Source organism: Phalacrocorax aristotelis, chromosome 3 (assembly GCF_949628215.1).
Source record: "Phalacrocorax aristotelis chromosome 3, bGulAri2.1, whole genome shotgun sequence".
Classification (NCBI taxonomy): Eukaryota; Metazoa; Chordata; class Aves; order Suliformes; family Phalacrocoracidae; genus Phalacrocorax; species Phalacrocorax aristotelis.
This window is the reverse complement of record NC_134278.1, coordinates 123,745,543-123,761,951: the sequence shown is the minus strand read 5'-3', so window position 1 is coordinate 123,761,951 and position 16,409 is coordinate 123,745,543. Positions and strand designations below refer to the sequence as shown.

The 16,409-nt window shown below is 35.3% G+C and overlaps 1 protein-coding gene across 1 annotated transcript in view; it reads left to right on the top strand.

The window, feature by feature from the left end:
* The window catches only part of RYR2 (ryanodine receptor 2), a 434,064-nt gene that overhangs the window by 269,061 nt on the left and 148,594 nt on the right, over positions 1–16,409 (top strand). Inside the window, exons 30-39 of the mRNA XM_075089806.1 lie at positions 4,782–4,990; positions 5,887–6,233; positions 7,274–7,388; positions 8,274–8,434; positions 9,113–9,272; positions 9,541–9,627; positions 10,406–10,632; positions 11,572–12,373; positions 12,917–13,117; positions 13,240–13,345. Coding sequence (XP_074945907.1) covers positions 4,782–4,990; positions 5,887–6,233; positions 7,274–7,388; positions 8,274–8,434; positions 9,113–9,272; positions 9,541–9,627; positions 10,406–10,632; positions 11,572–12,373; positions 12,917–13,117; positions 13,240–13,345 — 2,415 coding nt within the window. The remainder of the gene's footprint in view (positions 1–4,781; positions 4,991–5,886; positions 6,234–7,273; positions 7,389–8,273; positions 8,435–9,112; positions 9,273–9,540; positions 9,628–10,405; positions 10,633–11,571; positions 12,374–12,916; positions 13,118–13,239; positions 13,346–16,409) is intronic.

Here is a 16,409-nt window from a genome sequence, read left to right as displayed (position 1 = left end):
TATTTTACTTTCAGGAGTGCATTGGGAGAAGAATATTTTCTCCCCTTCTTCTACCGTACCATAGGAATTAGGAATAATTTGATTTGATATAAAATGAGATAATTGCCATTAATCTTCTAGACTCATGCTCATTACTTTACTGCCTTCAGATTTCCTTAGATACTGTGATAACATGATGAAGGAAAGGGATGCATGGATTGGCTTACTGTTAGTGGTATAGGCATAAAATCGTCCTGGTGCCATTAAATTATAATTGTTTTCTAGTTATTAGGCAGTATAAAATCATTGATGAGCGAGGGATTCTGAGGGAAACTGGAATTCCACAGAATTCTGAGGACAGCCCGTTTGACCACTATTTTGATTCCGAAGTTGTTGAAATCACGGTGATGTAGTTTTTGTGGTACTTGTTTCTAGTTGCAGGGTTCAGGTTTAAACAGATCTCTGTTGAGTCTGAAACTGCTAAAGTAGTTCCTGATTTGACATGGAGGCTGAAGGCCTTGGTAACCACATCAAAAACTTAATGTCAGTGTCAAGCCTTTCAGATTTTTCACAATATCCCCTTAATTCACATTAAGTTCCTGTAGTGTTGCGTTTGTAGAAAAGAGCTTGCCTTTGAAATAAGATGTCCTATTCTGTTTTCAAAGGAATGTGCTGATTGATCTCAGATTTAATACCTCCAGATCAATATTTGTAACTATTCTGGGTAATTCATACATGATTCATGGCCGGGGAGGGCATCTATATGTATATATATGTATATGCAAGCACGCATATGAAATACCCAAACTGTGACTTTTATAGAGCTTTCATTTTTCTGTAGGCTGGCTTTAGTTTGGTTCTGTGAGTGGCTCTTGCTTAGAAGCACTGAGACCTTTCTGCAGGTCACTTCTCAGTGAATCGTGTGCATGCCATCTGCTGCTGCAGAAAAAGACCTTTGACAGATTGGGTCAGGAGGTTCATCTTTTATTCTCAAAAGCAGGGGACATTATAAAAATTGTTGCTGTCCTATGCTTTTGCCATTGTGACAGACAATGCTAGAGGGTTACCTCTCTGGTGGTAGTGTTAGTCTTTCTACTTGTTTTGCTATTTCATACGGTACAATAAAAGTTTGCTCCATAGCCCACTTACGTACCTGGAGATTAAGAGCCAGGTCATGGTAAGATGAGATGCCATATCTTCTCCAGATATGGAAGAGCCCTGGAAAGCCTTCATTACAATTCTATTTAATAGAATTGTAATTATATTAATTATACAGTGTATAAATATTATTACTGTATATAATATATGTATATATACATATATATGCAAGATTATATATTATACTATTATATAGTATAATATCATTAATGACAATTATACTATTGGCCAAATCAGTGCAGAATTTCAGCAGAGGCAGAAGCAGTGTTTCAATGGTTAGGACTGGCACTGGTATTTATATTCCATTCACACAGAGCAACAGTTACTGTACAGTTACAATTACTTGCAGAAATTAGCTACATGTACAGTACCATTATGGCATCAATGACATTTGTGTTGGTGAGCAAGATTGTCATCTTGATTCCATATTGGCTACGGTTACAGAGTGGATGGAAAATACTAGATTGAGTAATAACGTCAGTGAGAGTTCTATCCGTTTAGGAATTTTGTTCTGGGTTTGTTTTCGTTTAGGAAATCTTGCAAGGACTAATTTACATTTTATTTGTGTGTGTGTGTATGTAAAATATTTGCTTAATGTCTAAGAATGACTCTATCTGAGAAATCTTTTCTGAGCCTACAGGGAAATGCATAGGTAGAAGAGTTAACAGTTTATATGCATTCTGTTTAGTAAGGGTAAATATTACTAATATTTTAAATATTTCACATATTTCAAATATTCCTGTTTGATTTAGTTCTGTGTCATTTATTCATCTCATTCTTCATTAATAGAGTTGATCATCTTTTCTTGGATTTTGGACTGCATCTAATTACCTAGTCAGCTTTTTCTATAATGTATGCTTACTGACTTCTGTTGATAATGTCAGCTGTTAGTGCTTTTTTGTTTTTATAAAGCAATTATTTCCAATTTGATTTGAGGGCTGTAATAAAGAGGAACTGACTATGTGTTAATTCTCAAGGTGCTGGAGATGGAGCTTGCTACTTCCTTTCATGGAATATTTGACCTGGGCAGGAACATAAAAAAAAATTTCATATATATGAAAAATATAAAAATAATCAAACAAATATAGACGTACATATAGATATGGCATGTTCACAAGTGATCAGTTTATACCTCTTTGCCTTTGAACACTTTATCTTTTTTGTAAGCTTTTGTTCCTCTGTGTTATCTATGAAAATATAATGATGTTTGTACCAAAAGTCTAGTTAGGTCACTGTTTTGTGTTCAACAGCACTGGGTAGCAAATGCCTGTGGACACGTATCAGAACAGGACAAGCAAATATTGATAAAGTCACCCAAGCCTCCAGTGATTTCTGGTTCAGGAGCTTTCTGAGGCAAAATGATACATTTGTGTTGAATAGCCCTGATGTTTTTTGGGACTTGTGGTTTTTTGGTTGGGTTTTTGTTTTGTTTTGTTTTGTTTTTCCTTTCCTACATGAAGGTCTCTAAACACTTTTTGAACCAATGTGTTTATATCATCCACGATGCTATCTGGCAGAGAACTCCACACATTACTGTGAGGTGTGTAAGGAAGTTCCTCCCTTTGTTTTGAAGCTTGCAACCAAACAGTTTCTTTGATCATATTTTTTGTTATGAAAGACATTGAAAAATCATTTACTGTTCATCTTCTCTATGCCCCTCATAATGGGGGTACGCATCATGCCCCCTTAATAATTTTTTTTGAAACTGAAGTATCCTAATTTCTTTAATTGTTGCTAATAAGAAGCAGTTTTATTTGCAGTGGCCATTTTCAGATCTATTATATCTTTTTGAGATGTGGAAAGCAAATCACAAGGTTCTAAATGTGGATGCCATACTTCCTGGAAACATCTGAAAATGTTTTCCATCAATAAGAATCAGAAGTTAAATGGTGAGGTGATTCAGAAAGACAAAGCACATGCTTTAGGCCACATATACCAATGTGGTTTATAGCAATCTTATGTCATTTTTGGTTAATGTTGTAAAGGTTCATGCTGTCACTACTGTTTCTGTGAAAACCTATTCTCAAACAACTTGATATCTGTAGAAGGTTGTTACTGTTCTTGAGTGATGAGCTAAGATTTCTAATGTTATTAAAAATAGAATTTTGATTTTTGGCTTTGCTTAAAAACTTTTGCAATAGCTTATAGGTTCCTTTAACTCAACAGGGAGCCTAGTAAACTCTCCCTACTAAAGCTGCTGGGCTTTACCCCAGCATATATCTATATATGCAAATATAACTTCCCTAGTTAAGTGTATAATTTGATTTTGTTTCATTTAGTGCTGGAAAATACTCTATTATTGTCTGTCATTGATTTGCACTAGCAGAACAGACATAAATCATGTTGTCTAAATCATCTATGTTATCTGAGAAGCTGATGCCTTGTAATTTAAGGGCATTGCTGTGAAGATAAAAATCTGGACTAGAATTTATGACTAATAGCATATGTCCTTAAATTTATGTGCCTAATACACATACACATGATAACCAATCTTGTATATTTGTAATAAAATCTTCAAAAGGTGGTACTGAAGGCTGACCTTTTATTTGGTGAGCAGTCATTCTTGTAGATGGTGCTCTGGAGTTTGCTTTTCTCTCTAAAGAATATATCACGAACCTCCTTTTTTTTTTTTTTTTTTTTTAATCTGGACAGCCTAAAGAAAAGGAAGGTACTACCTGTGTTTTGCCTTGTTACCCTTCAGTACCTGGTACATTCACTTGGACCAGAATCGTTGAACAGAGCTTCATGTTTCTTGTTGATAAGAAAGAAAACAATTTGTTAGTAGCTAGATCAAATGAATCTACAAAGCAGTTTGCAGCTAGGGAAATTCAAAGTCAGGATGAAAAGGAACAGAAGAAATGAAAGACTTTCTTAGGTTTTTAGACTGGGATGCTGAAACTGAGGAAAAAAAAAATGTTTTTTTTTAAAAAAGTGCATAGGAGTCACAAGTGCGTTCCCTGTGCTAGGGGAACAGTAAGAGAGCAGATGCATACAAATGTGAAGCTGATTCAAAAGTAAAAACAAAAAACCCAACCCAATACCAAAACCAAATGACCGTAAGTTTCATGAAGCGACAGTATTATGTTGTCTGTTCTCATTATCCAGAGTCACAAAGTATTATGAAATTTTTTTAATAATTAATTTTAAATCTGTTTTTAATCTGCAGCATGCACTTGGCGCATATTTGTAATTTTTTTTCACTGTTAGTATGGACAAGCACTATATTACTTTTAAAGTAATTTTTGAGGTTCTCTCAAAATACCATGACTAATGGAATTTTAGGAGAAATATTGGAGTAAAATTGGCAACAGTCTACCAGCTTAGCAGAGGGATTAACCAAGAGCTGGTTGTCAGACTCCTTGAAGTACTCTTAGATTTCTGTGAAGTAAATTCTCTGTAAATTCTTCTGTGTTGCATGAAGAGATCCTTGGCTATTAGAGATATATTTTTTTTCCAGAATGATATTTGAGATATGGTACTTGGTGACATGCAAAAGGTAATGTGCTATCAATGACTACTTGCATTTATGCAGTTTGTTTTTTTGATTTTTTTTCCCCCTAAATATTTTTAATTGGGTTATGGAAGATAGCAGTTCTCTGATGTTCACGATGTACAACCCATGTGTTCTTTCATCTTGTTTTAAGGATTTCTACCTGTGTGCAGCCTGGGCCCATCTCAAGTGGGAAGAATGAACTTTGGAAAAGATGTCAGCACTCTAAAATATTTCACTATCTGTGGCTTACAGGAAGGGTATGAACCCTTTGCTGTTAATACAAACAGAGACATCACAATTTGGCTGAGTAAAAGGCTCCCTCAGTTTCTACCAGTGCCACAAAATCATGACCATATCGAGGTTTGTGATCTTATTAAAACGTTTCTAGACATGTCTTCCATGAATATATTTGAAGTATGTTTCTGCTTTTGCATGTCTAGACAAGATTTTTCATGTGATATTTTGACCCAATTCTAGATGAACCTGGCACCTCTTACAATTTTCTTACATTCAGTGGAGTTGCAAATAATGCAATTATTTGGTTGATAGTATTCCTTTATCTGTGAAATCTGTCATGTGTGTAAAAATGTGGTTCTCAGAGACAAATTCTACAAGATGTTCTCATTAAAAGAGCTCCTTGTGCAGTGAGAGCTATGTTTGTAAACAACTTCCAGAAATTGGGCATTTCTACATAACAGATACCATGTGTTCTGGTGCACATGCTTTGTGAAGTGATCTTTCCATAACTAATTGGTTTTGATTTTAATAAATATTTATTAGCCAATTGTGTCAACACTTATGTCCCAATCAGTTGTTCATCTTGATGGAACTGAATTTATGCCTTGTAAGTCTACCACTGCTTCTGAAATTGATGCAATAAGAACTTTTTTTCATCTGATGTGTATCACACTGTATTATTTAAGAAATAATTCATGTTCTTGCATATGTACACGTATGATTTATATTAGTTGGTTTGTGTTCTGGGCAGGGTTGGATTTATGTTACAAAGGGTTACGATGAGAAACATTGTTCCTTTGTGAGTGTTTTTTTTTTTATTAACAATGGAACAACAAAAACCTCCACTCCTTATAGTATTTATTTCCCCTTAAAATGGCAGGACATGATTACAGTACCTTTGACCATTGACAGCATACTGTTGCAAAATTTTGCAAGTTATGGATGCTTATTCTAGGAATATAAGTTGAACAGAAGGGAAAAAATCAGCTTCAAAACAACTACATCTTTACATTTGATAGGTGATGAGAATTGATGGCACCATAGACAGCTGCCCCTGCCTGAAGGTCACACAGAAGTCCTTTGGTTCACAGAACAGTAAAACAGACGTCATGTTTTTTCGATTAAGCATGCCCATTGAATGTGCTGAGGTGTTCTCCAGATCACCTGCAGGAGGGTTACCGGGCTCTGGTCTTTTCGGTCCGAAGAATGACCTGGAGGATTATGATGCTGATTCTGATTTTGAGGTTCTAATGAAAACTGCTCATGGTCATCTAGTTCCCGACCGGACAGAAAAAGATGCCACAAAACCAGAGTTAAACAACCATAAAGATTATGTTCAAGAAAAGCCTTCACGTCTTAAACAAAGGTTAGTAGCACATTTGGCTTCCTTTTTTTTTTTCCTTTCTTTTTTTCCTTTTTTTTTTTTTTTCCTGTTTCTTGAATATTAGAAGAAAATGCGGCTCAGGTCTGCAGAGATTTTTTTCCTAATTGTGTCCTAAATTTGGTTATAATACAGTAGGTGGGACAGTTAACCTTCATGTGATTAAATTACATCACATTCAATATATAGATTAAAATTAAGCAGAAAACTGAAAACATTTTTCAAGCTATTAGAAGCCTATCATTTGGTTTATTGTGAAGGCTTTTGTGAGCATCATGTGAAGTGCACTCTAAAACCACGGAGATCCATTCTGACAGAATGAGGAGATCTTCAAAGTGACATGGAACATTTTTTCACATGGCTTCCAAAAAGCTGAAGGTGTTAGTTAAACTTTATCTAGAAACATACATTAGCTTCTTATCTCACTCAATGAACCAAATAAATTTAAGACTATTCTCTAGTTGACAAGTTAATTCTCCCTAATTTTTCTTATAAAATCAGGAGCAGAACACCTAACTTGATGATGCAAACACTGAGCCATTACCCATACAATATTACTGCAGCTTTCCATTCTTTTTCTGCTCTTTACCAAACTTGGTTGGGTAAATGATTTCAGTTGCAGAATATATGGATGGTATTTCTAAATGCATGAAGGTCACTTAAGTGTCCACATTCTTCCAAAGTGAAATACGTTTTAATACCCTGATAATTTTTTAAGTTATGTGAGTTCAGTTTCTAAGTAACTTTTGAATACATAGTTTAAGCTCAGAATTCATTTAAGTGCTTTTAAAAATGAGCTTGCCTCTTTCTTTGTTCTGAAGAATTTATTTTGTTTTAATCTACATGGAAGTAATAGTACTAACTGGTGTTATGTATCAATAATATAATAAATACTATGTATCATGGGGTTGGAAAATAAATATAATGTATTTAGGCATAATGTATTAATGTAAAATTCCTTTGTCTAAATATACAGATATATTGAGCTTTTCATACAGATTTTGATTTTTCTTATTTTATTACAGATTTATGCTCAGGAGGACAAAGCCAGATTATAGCACAAGTCACTCTGCACGGCTTACTGAGGATGTGCTAGCAGATGATAGGGATGACTATGATTATTTGATGCAAACTTCCACGGTATTGTAACACTTTTCTCCCTATTACAGGATTGGTATTTTAGCTGTTTTCTTTTTCTTTCTTTTTTTTTTAATAGCTACATGGCTTTGCTTGTAAAAGTTTCAGAAACAGTGTAGTTTTCAGGCAAAATTTTTAATTTAAATATCTGTCATAGTCCTGTACTGCTGAAGCTGAGACTACTATATTCCTTTTGTCTTGACTTGATTGTCAGTCTAAAACAATTTCCACATAGAAAGTAATAAATTTATTGAATCTGTTTTTGGAACTACTATTGATAACACCAAACATAAAGGAGGAAGAATAAATAGTTCTAGAATAATGGAGAAAATAGGAAAAAGTTCACTAAACTAGTAGGTCAATGTTCAGGACCATTTGAAAACATCTATACTAATTTTACTCAGCATTTATTCCATGGAATTCCCCAGTGGCAGTTTTGTGCGTCTTTCTCTGACACGATCATCTCCAGAAGCACTCACTCTTCAATGTTCAAAGGAAAAAAATACTTCTCTTTCGGATGTGTTCTCCTCTTTCTAAACGATGTTAGATAGTAGAAACTGAGTAATCTACAGTAAAAAACTTGTAGCTGCAGTACAAAAATACCCTACAGTGCTATGATGCAGAAGCCTACAAGTGTATAAGCTGCATCTTTGATATTTTCCAATTTTCCAATTTTTGTTTTAACATATTTTGTTGGCTGTATTTTGCTTTGTGTTTATATTCTTTTGTTGCTTTGCTTATGAATTGCTTATTGAAAAGGCCTAGTCTACTTTTGAAGAGATGGTATATTTTCAGATTTGAGAGCAACAAATTAATTCTAAATCAAACTGGTGCATTGGAGACCAAATACTAGTATTTATTGATTTTTTTTTTTTTTTTAATTGACAGTACTATTATTCAGTAAGAATATTTCCTGGGCAAGAACCTGCTAATGTCTGGGTGGGCTGGATTACCTCTGACTTTCACCAGTATGATACAAGCTTTGACTTGGACAGAGTGCGAACTGTCACAGTTACACTGGGAGACGAAAAAGGGAAGGTTCATGAGAGGTTGGTTACAATTTTCTTAAAAAGATACTTATTTTATACCTATAAAAGCAACTAACAATTTTTGAACTGTAAATCCACCCCATTTAATGTAATAAGGTTGATGTAAAAAAAAAATGTAATAGGGAGAAAAGTGTAACTTTACATGTTCTCTCCTCTTGCTTGTGGAGAAACAGTGGAGTAATGATCTCATCAAATCAATAGGTACTGAGAAGTAACATAGCGCAGCTTTTCTATGTAGTTTCAGGCCATGGTCCTGTAAATATTGCCTTCTGAACAGGTACTAAGTAGAGCAAAGTATCTTGTAGTATTTTTTGGAACGTTTTGGTTTTGAGCAGGCCCAAAATTAGTACAACAGCTCCTCTCAGCACTTCAGCTTGTGATATTTGCCAGAAACTTTGTGTTACACTTCACATTAAATGATATAAAACATTAACTTGCAAAGTAGTTTTGTCTCTTGCAATTTTACAAAAGATTTGAGCTTGTTCATATTTTATCATCTTCAGTTTTTATTTTTCCGATTATGAAGTCTAGGTTTCATTGTGTTTTGGCATTGTTTGTGGTGGGATCTGCTGTTTTCAGCCACAAGGCCCTGTTGGTTACAGCCATTCAAAGTTGTTCTTAGTCCACTACATGAAGTTTACACACCATCCATAAATAAATTTGTCTTTTGACATTCAGTATAAAACGCAGCAACTGCTATATGGTGTGCGCAGGAGAGAGCATGAGCCCTGGACAAGGACGTAATAATAATGGTCTGGAGATTGGTTGCTTGGTTGATGCTGCCAGTGGCCTGCTGACCTTCACAGCTAATGGCAAGGAACTAGGCACATACTATCAGGTGAGTATTTTTTGATGGTGTCTTCCGGTGGGAAATGGGAAAACCAAATCCTCAGACTACATCTTATTAGAGACTTTTGTACAAGATTGGAAGCAAAAGTAATTGTCACTGTTATGACAGTCATTTTTCCCCTCCTGTTTGGATTTTCTGGGGCTTTATTCAAAGGCTTGCACTTATTGACTGTCAATACAAATATTACAGCATATTTTAATAGATAATAGTGTTTTGCTGTCTTCAGTGGTTATATGTTTGTGCATCTTTGATTTAGGTTGAACCAAGTACAAAGTTATTTCCTGCTGTATTTGCTCAGGCTACAAGCCCCAATGTTTTCCAGTTTGAGCTGGGAAGAATAAAGGTAAATAATGCTTGGTTCTGTGTGGGTTTAGGGCTAATATATAAATGGCTGGGTTTGTTTTTTTTTGGGGGGGTGGAAGGTGGGGGAAGGAGGGTGCATTTGTTACCTGCAATGTGTTCTTGGTGTTTGGTACATTTTTATGATTCTAAGTGTTTGCACTATTGCTATTTTTAGTCTTGACTCAGTTTTAAATACTTCACATATTTAAAATACAGTCCATTGAATGAGAAGGGTTGTAACTGATTAGAATTGGCAGAGGATATTCTGAAGTCCTGCTGAATTTTCTGAATTTCATCCTCCATGATGAAACAAAATCACTGGGGTCAGTAAGGCAAATCTCTTATTCTACAAACAGAGCATGGATGGCTGGTGTATCTGCAGATTGGGTTAAGGTTTTAAAATCATTTTGAAGTACATTCAAACAGTATTCTCAAGAAAACTGAGCTCAAATTTACTTCCTTGGTTTGGATACATGGATGTCTAAGACATTAGAAGAGGTAAGAGTGGAGTTCAAAGCTCTGGCCCAAGGAAGTAACCACACATTCCATTCAAGCTTCTATTTCAAATTTAGCTATTTAAAAAAAATTGTTACGGACATGATCTCTTGCTGCTAATCTGCCAACAGTTCCCAGCTGGTTTTACAAACTACTGAAAATGTTGATTTCCTGATGTGCTGTACTTTACTGTACTATGTGTTGAATATATTTCTTGAGAAATATATATTAATTGTTTGGTAAAGATGAGGAAACTGATTTTCTCTTATGTTGGAATTTATCAGAATGTAATGCCATTATCTGCTGGCTTATTCAAAAGTGAACACAAAAACCCCGTCTCTCAATGTCCTCCACGTCTCCATGTCCAATTTCTGACTCATGTGCTTTGGAGCAGAGTGCCAAACCACTTCTTGAAGGTTGATGTCTCTCGGATTAGTGAACGTCAAGGCTGGATGATACAGTGCCTGAACCCTTTGCAGTTTATGGCCCTTCATATTCCTGAAGAAAACAGGTTGATATTTGTGTGTTGAACTATATCAGAGCTAGGTTGGAATTATGAAGCTTAGACATGTAGTAAAATTTCTATAAGAAAAGCCCAAAGTGTTCTTTATAGCACATGTAAATAATGGCAGTGTGTTTTGGTTTTGCTAATATTAAAAATTAATCTTATTTTTCAGTGTTTTAAAATCTGTCTCCTTTTGTTGTCTTTCCTCTCCTAGTTTCTCTCCAACCTCTGTAGTAGAATGTATGGGTTTTGAATGAAAATGAAAGGAACTCTGTTTATAAATTATTAAAGATAATCTGTAAGATAGGAGAAGATCTGATTTTGTAAAGATTTTTTTAAGATTTGTGACAATTTAATTATTCTATTACTTTAATTTTCCTAAATTTAGTTTAAACAATTGAAGGAATTTCACTTTGTGGCTTCCTTGTTACCTAAATCTCTCAGCATTTTGCCAGTGCCAAAACTGTAAACAAAATCACTTAAAAATTAGGTAAGAATTCTAAACAACTTTACCCCCGAAGCCTCTGCAAATGAACTGGTTAGTCTGTTGCCATTTTGCGACCCCAGATCTACAAGCAATAAATGATGGAAATATCTCGACCTATACTAGTTCTAACACCTTAATTTAGAATTATCAAAATTCTTGTTTGTAGTAAGAAGAAATATTCTGTGTTAAGTAAATAATTTTGAGCTTTCCCCACTGACAGTAATTGAAATTGTGCTTTAGGAGTGACTTGAATAAATTCCTGATTGAAGTTTATTAGTCCTTGGTTCTTAAGTTGACAGTTTTTCTCACATGAAAGCTGAAATGTGGAAAAGGTCCATCCCTAGAACTGTTATTGTGTCAATGTTATCCTTAAGGAGAATTTTGAATTCCTTCACTTAAGTAAGCTTTTGCACTGATATGGAATTTACTTTATTGTTTTTTTTTTTTTTTCTCTGCAGAACAATTGATATTTTAGAGCTGACAGAACAAGAAGAATTGCTGAAATTTCACTACCATACCCTCCGATTATATTCAGCTGTTTGTGCGTTAGGCAACAACCGAGTGGCCCATGCTATGTGTAGCCATGTGGATGAATCTCAGCTTCTGTACGCTATTGAGAATAAATATATGCCAGGATTATTGCGTGCGGGATATTATGACTTACTCATTGACATCCACCTCAATACATACGCAACTGCCAGGTTGATGATGAATAACGAGTTTATAGTTCCAATGACAGATGAGACCAAGAGTATTACTTTGTTTCCTGATGAAAACAAAAAGCATGGCCTCCCTGGTATAGGACTTAGCACTTCCTTAAGGCCAAGAATGCAGTTCTCCTCTCCGAGTTTTGTAAGCATTAGCAGTGAATGCTTTCAGTTCAGTCCTGAATTCCCCCTGGAAATCTTGAAGGCCAAAACCATAGAGATGCTGACTGAGGCTGTTCAGGAGGGTAGCCTCCATGTCAGAGATCCAGTTGGAGGTTCCACAGAATTTCTGTTTGTCCCTCTTATCAAGCTCTTTTATACTCTCCTAATTATGGGAATCTTCCACAACGGGGACCTGAAACACATCTTACAGTTGATTGAGCCCCGGGTTTTCAAAGAAGCAATAAGCCAGGAGGATGAACTTGATTTCTCAGAGAAGGAGCTGAGTTCAGAAGAGCTCAAGTCAGAAGAGGGAGAGGAAGAAACCAGAGGAGAGCAAGTGCCAAAGGAAGGACTCCTTCAGATGAAACTTCCAGAACCTGTTAAATTACAGGTAACAATACTGCTGTGAATAGTGATTGTTCCCATTTCTTTGCAAATCCTTTTTTCTTCACTTGGTAATTTCTCTTTCAAGGAATACAACATTTTGATGTTAGTTAAATAGAGAAGTAATTTCCTTACAGGAAACAGCAAAATTTAGTATCTTCCTGATGATATAGGCTTGTTCACCATAGATCAAACAACTGTTGTTTCATTAAATAGAGTTACTTTCTCAATGACATTAACAGGGAATTATTCATTTTTGTGATTCCAAACAGAAAAGAAGTTCCCTAGAAGCAAGGAGTAAATCCATTCTCTTATAACTTTAATAGGAGTCTTATTATTTATATGTGTGAGGCACATAAATCTCTTGCAGGTGCCAGATGTTCCTGGTGTTAGGATTACTTCACATGTAATGAATGACAACATTAAAGATTTCTGTCACTTTATTTGATAGTAACTGCTGCTGTAAGGAATCCAACCTTATTCGCATAATGTACAGAAGACACTTCTTAGCTTGCCAACTCTTCTTTCTCTTACGATACTGTTTTCTCAGATGTGTCATCTACTGCAGTACCTGTGTGATTGCCAAGTACGGCACCGAATAGAAGCCATTGTAGCATTTTCGGATGATTTTGTGGCCAAGCTTCAAGAGAATCAACGCTTCCGGTACAATGAAGTGATGCAGGCCTTGAACATGTCTGCTGCCCTGACAGCTAGAAAAACAAAAGAATTTCGATCCCCACCTCAGGAGCAGGTACAGCTTGCAATGGATAATTTATTTTTTGTTGTGCTGTATGTGTGGCAGAGTTCTGTTTGATTTCAAAGTTTTTCCTTTTGGAGATCAGTGTCATTTGCCTTTCCTTTGTATTCTTTAAGATTAACATGCTGCTGAATTTCAAAGATGATAAAAATGATTGTCCTTGCCCTGAAGAAATTAGGGATCAACTCTTGGATTTCCATGAAGACCTAATGACACACTGTGGTAAGTCTTGTTACTGAATATTTTTCCTTTTTCATTATATTAGCTTTAGAAGCAATTTTTCTAAATAATTTTACATAAAAAGTAATCTATAGATTACACTTTATCAATTATAAATACTGTCAAATAAAGAAACTCAACTTGTAGTCAAAACCAAGGAAATATTCTTATCTTCATATCTGGTCAAACTATAGAAGGGAATGCGGTATGTTTTGCTTCGTGAGGGAAGAATTATGGGTGTTTTTTTTTTCACCCATACAAGTGTGGGAATTTCTTTGGGCTTAATATATTGGATAATGCTGTAGCTCACTTGTATTCAAGGGGTTCCTCTGCCCTATTCCCTCTCCCATGTCCTTCCTTGCATAGGTTGGCGTGGGTCATCTTTGCTGTATCAAGTTGACTATGGCCATGTTAACCACAATATAGCATAATATTAGTGACTGATTCTTCTCAGACACAAATGAAGATATAGAAGTTTATTATCTATTGAAATAGACTAATAATCAAAAGGAACAGTTAAATTTCTATGGTTTTGATTTCTTCACTTTAGTTAATAAAACCCAATTAAATTCTATTTCATATTAAACTGTGAAATAAAGTAATAACTTTACAAAAGTACCAATATAGAAATTAAGCATGAAAATATCTATTTTAAATGTCAAGCTGCTCATATCCATGGCTACTGCAAATTCAGTTATAGAGTAGTTTTGTTCGGAATGCATGCTTGCTTACACTTTTCATTTTCCTTTTTGGAGGATACTCATCCCTTCATTTTACTTCAATACACTATTTTAAAAGGCATAAGTAAAAGGGACACTGAGCAGACAAGCAGCTGAACTTTCATGTCATGGCCCATTGGCTAGAAGAAGCTAATGCAAGGATGTGTGATGATAATTTTTTGAACTAGTACTCTGGTCAACGAAGAGGTTTGGACATGAGTATCTCTGCACTTTTCCTCCTCGATTGCATTCCTTATTGGTCCCAGTTTAACTGGAAATAACATGTTTAATTATTTAATTCACTACCTTAAAATATTCAAATAAATAAAAACATGCCATCAACATCTGACTTCATAATATGTGGATTTTCTTTGTTGGTAAAGCAAGCACAGTTGATATCCTTGTGTATCACGAGGCAATTTGGTTAGATTGGTCCATCCCAAAGATATTTCTGTTGCTAAAATAATCACAAATTTGTTAAGGTATCATATAACACAGAAGGCCTTTAATGCACCCTCCTACTCAAAGCAATGCTGAACTCAGACCTGGTTGTTCAGGGATTTTTTGCACTTGGGTCTTGAAAGCTTCTAAGCACAGAGATTACACAGTATCTTTGGGCAGTGTGTCACAGGGCTTGAGTGTCCTAATGGTGATTTGTCTTTTTCTCCTTACGTCGGTTTGGAACCCTGCCTGTTTGTTTTAGTTTGACAGTTGTATCTTCTTCACATCTGAAAAGCATGGCTGCATTTTCTTGCTAACTTCCTTGAAGGTTTTGGTGGACTGCTATTAGGTCCACCATGAAGCTTCTGTTCTGCAGGTTGACAAACCCAGTTCCTTCATCATCTACTTGTAGGACAAGCAGTCCAGCCACCAATCACCTTGATGGGCCATTGCTAGCTGCTCTCCAGCTTTTCAGTGTTTTTCTTGCGTTGGGTAACCCAAAACTAGATGTAGTATTCCAGATGTCACCTCATCACCTCTTGAGCTAGTGATCATGTTTCTGCTAATACAGGACATTTTTAGCTCTCTTGCTGTTAGAGTGCACTGATGACTGGTGTCTAGCTTGCTGTCCAAAAGGGCCCCCAAAGTTCTTTTTGCAAATATGTTTTTGTAAAAAGTTCGTGCCCAGCCTGTATTGTCACATGGGGTTGGTCTGACAAGTTGCAAAATTTTGCATTTGTCCTTGATGAACTTCAAGTATCCTGTCAGCCCATTCCTCAACCCTGTTGAGCTTCCTGCCCTTCAGTGTGTTTTCTACTCCCCCAATTTTGTATTATCCACAGACTTGATGGAGGTGCATTATGACACTTCAAAAGAAATATTTTTATTTTAAATTAAAAATGAAAAAAGAAAAAAAAGGAAAATTCAAAGTAAACTGTCAGTTGGCAGAAAATAATGATCAAATAGAGAATTCAAAAATAACATTTGAAAAAAGAGGCTTTATCCTTCTCTTTGATTTTTCAATTTTTCTTTAGTCCTTTACCATCATTCTCCTCTGTTCAAATTACTCGGTCTAGTTTTGTCATTATTTTTCTTTTCTTTATGGGGAAATAGTAATTTGCATAATCTACACATAGAAAATTAATTTTGTGGGTCAGAGGATGCATTACAGTAGAACAATTAATTACTCAGTGTATTCAAAATATGGCTATTGCAAAATAGGTGAAAGTTACGCATCCCGAGTTGTATGTTTAGTTGATTAGCCAGCCACCGTTTGGGGATTCACATCTTATGAAATGGTTGAGAGACAATTATATTGACAGTTTGAAAATCAGAAAAGTACAACTACAGCTCAGGAAGCAGCACTAATGGACAAGTCTGGAAAATGAGACATTTCATTTGAGTAATTTCAGAGCATCTCTGCGTTCGATTGATATGACTTTTTAGTGTCTTTACTGTTAAATATCTTGGTTGAAGAGACTGCCACCCAAACCATTTTGTAATATGATTTACGGTAAAACATGAAGTTACTGCTGATCCTTGTTTAGTTTAGTGCCAATTACTCTCTTGGGACAAAACACACCAAAAAAACTTCTAATAGAAATGGAACCGTACTTGATGCAAAAAATCAGACAATTAAAAACAGATTCAATAAACTGAGAAGAATGATGTAATGTTGTGAAGAAATATCCTATAAAATTCAAGACTGCTAAAGAACTCTCCACAAAACCCTTGACTTTAGAACTTATCTTGGAAACCAAAAAAATAACCAGAAAAAAATAGCCGAATGACATTTTTACTTTGAGCTTATTTTAGTGTGAGTAATAGGTATAGGTCAAGATTTTTAATTCCTTTACAATGTATGCATGAGTGAATGAAGTTAAAAATAATTCTAGAAAAATTTGCTG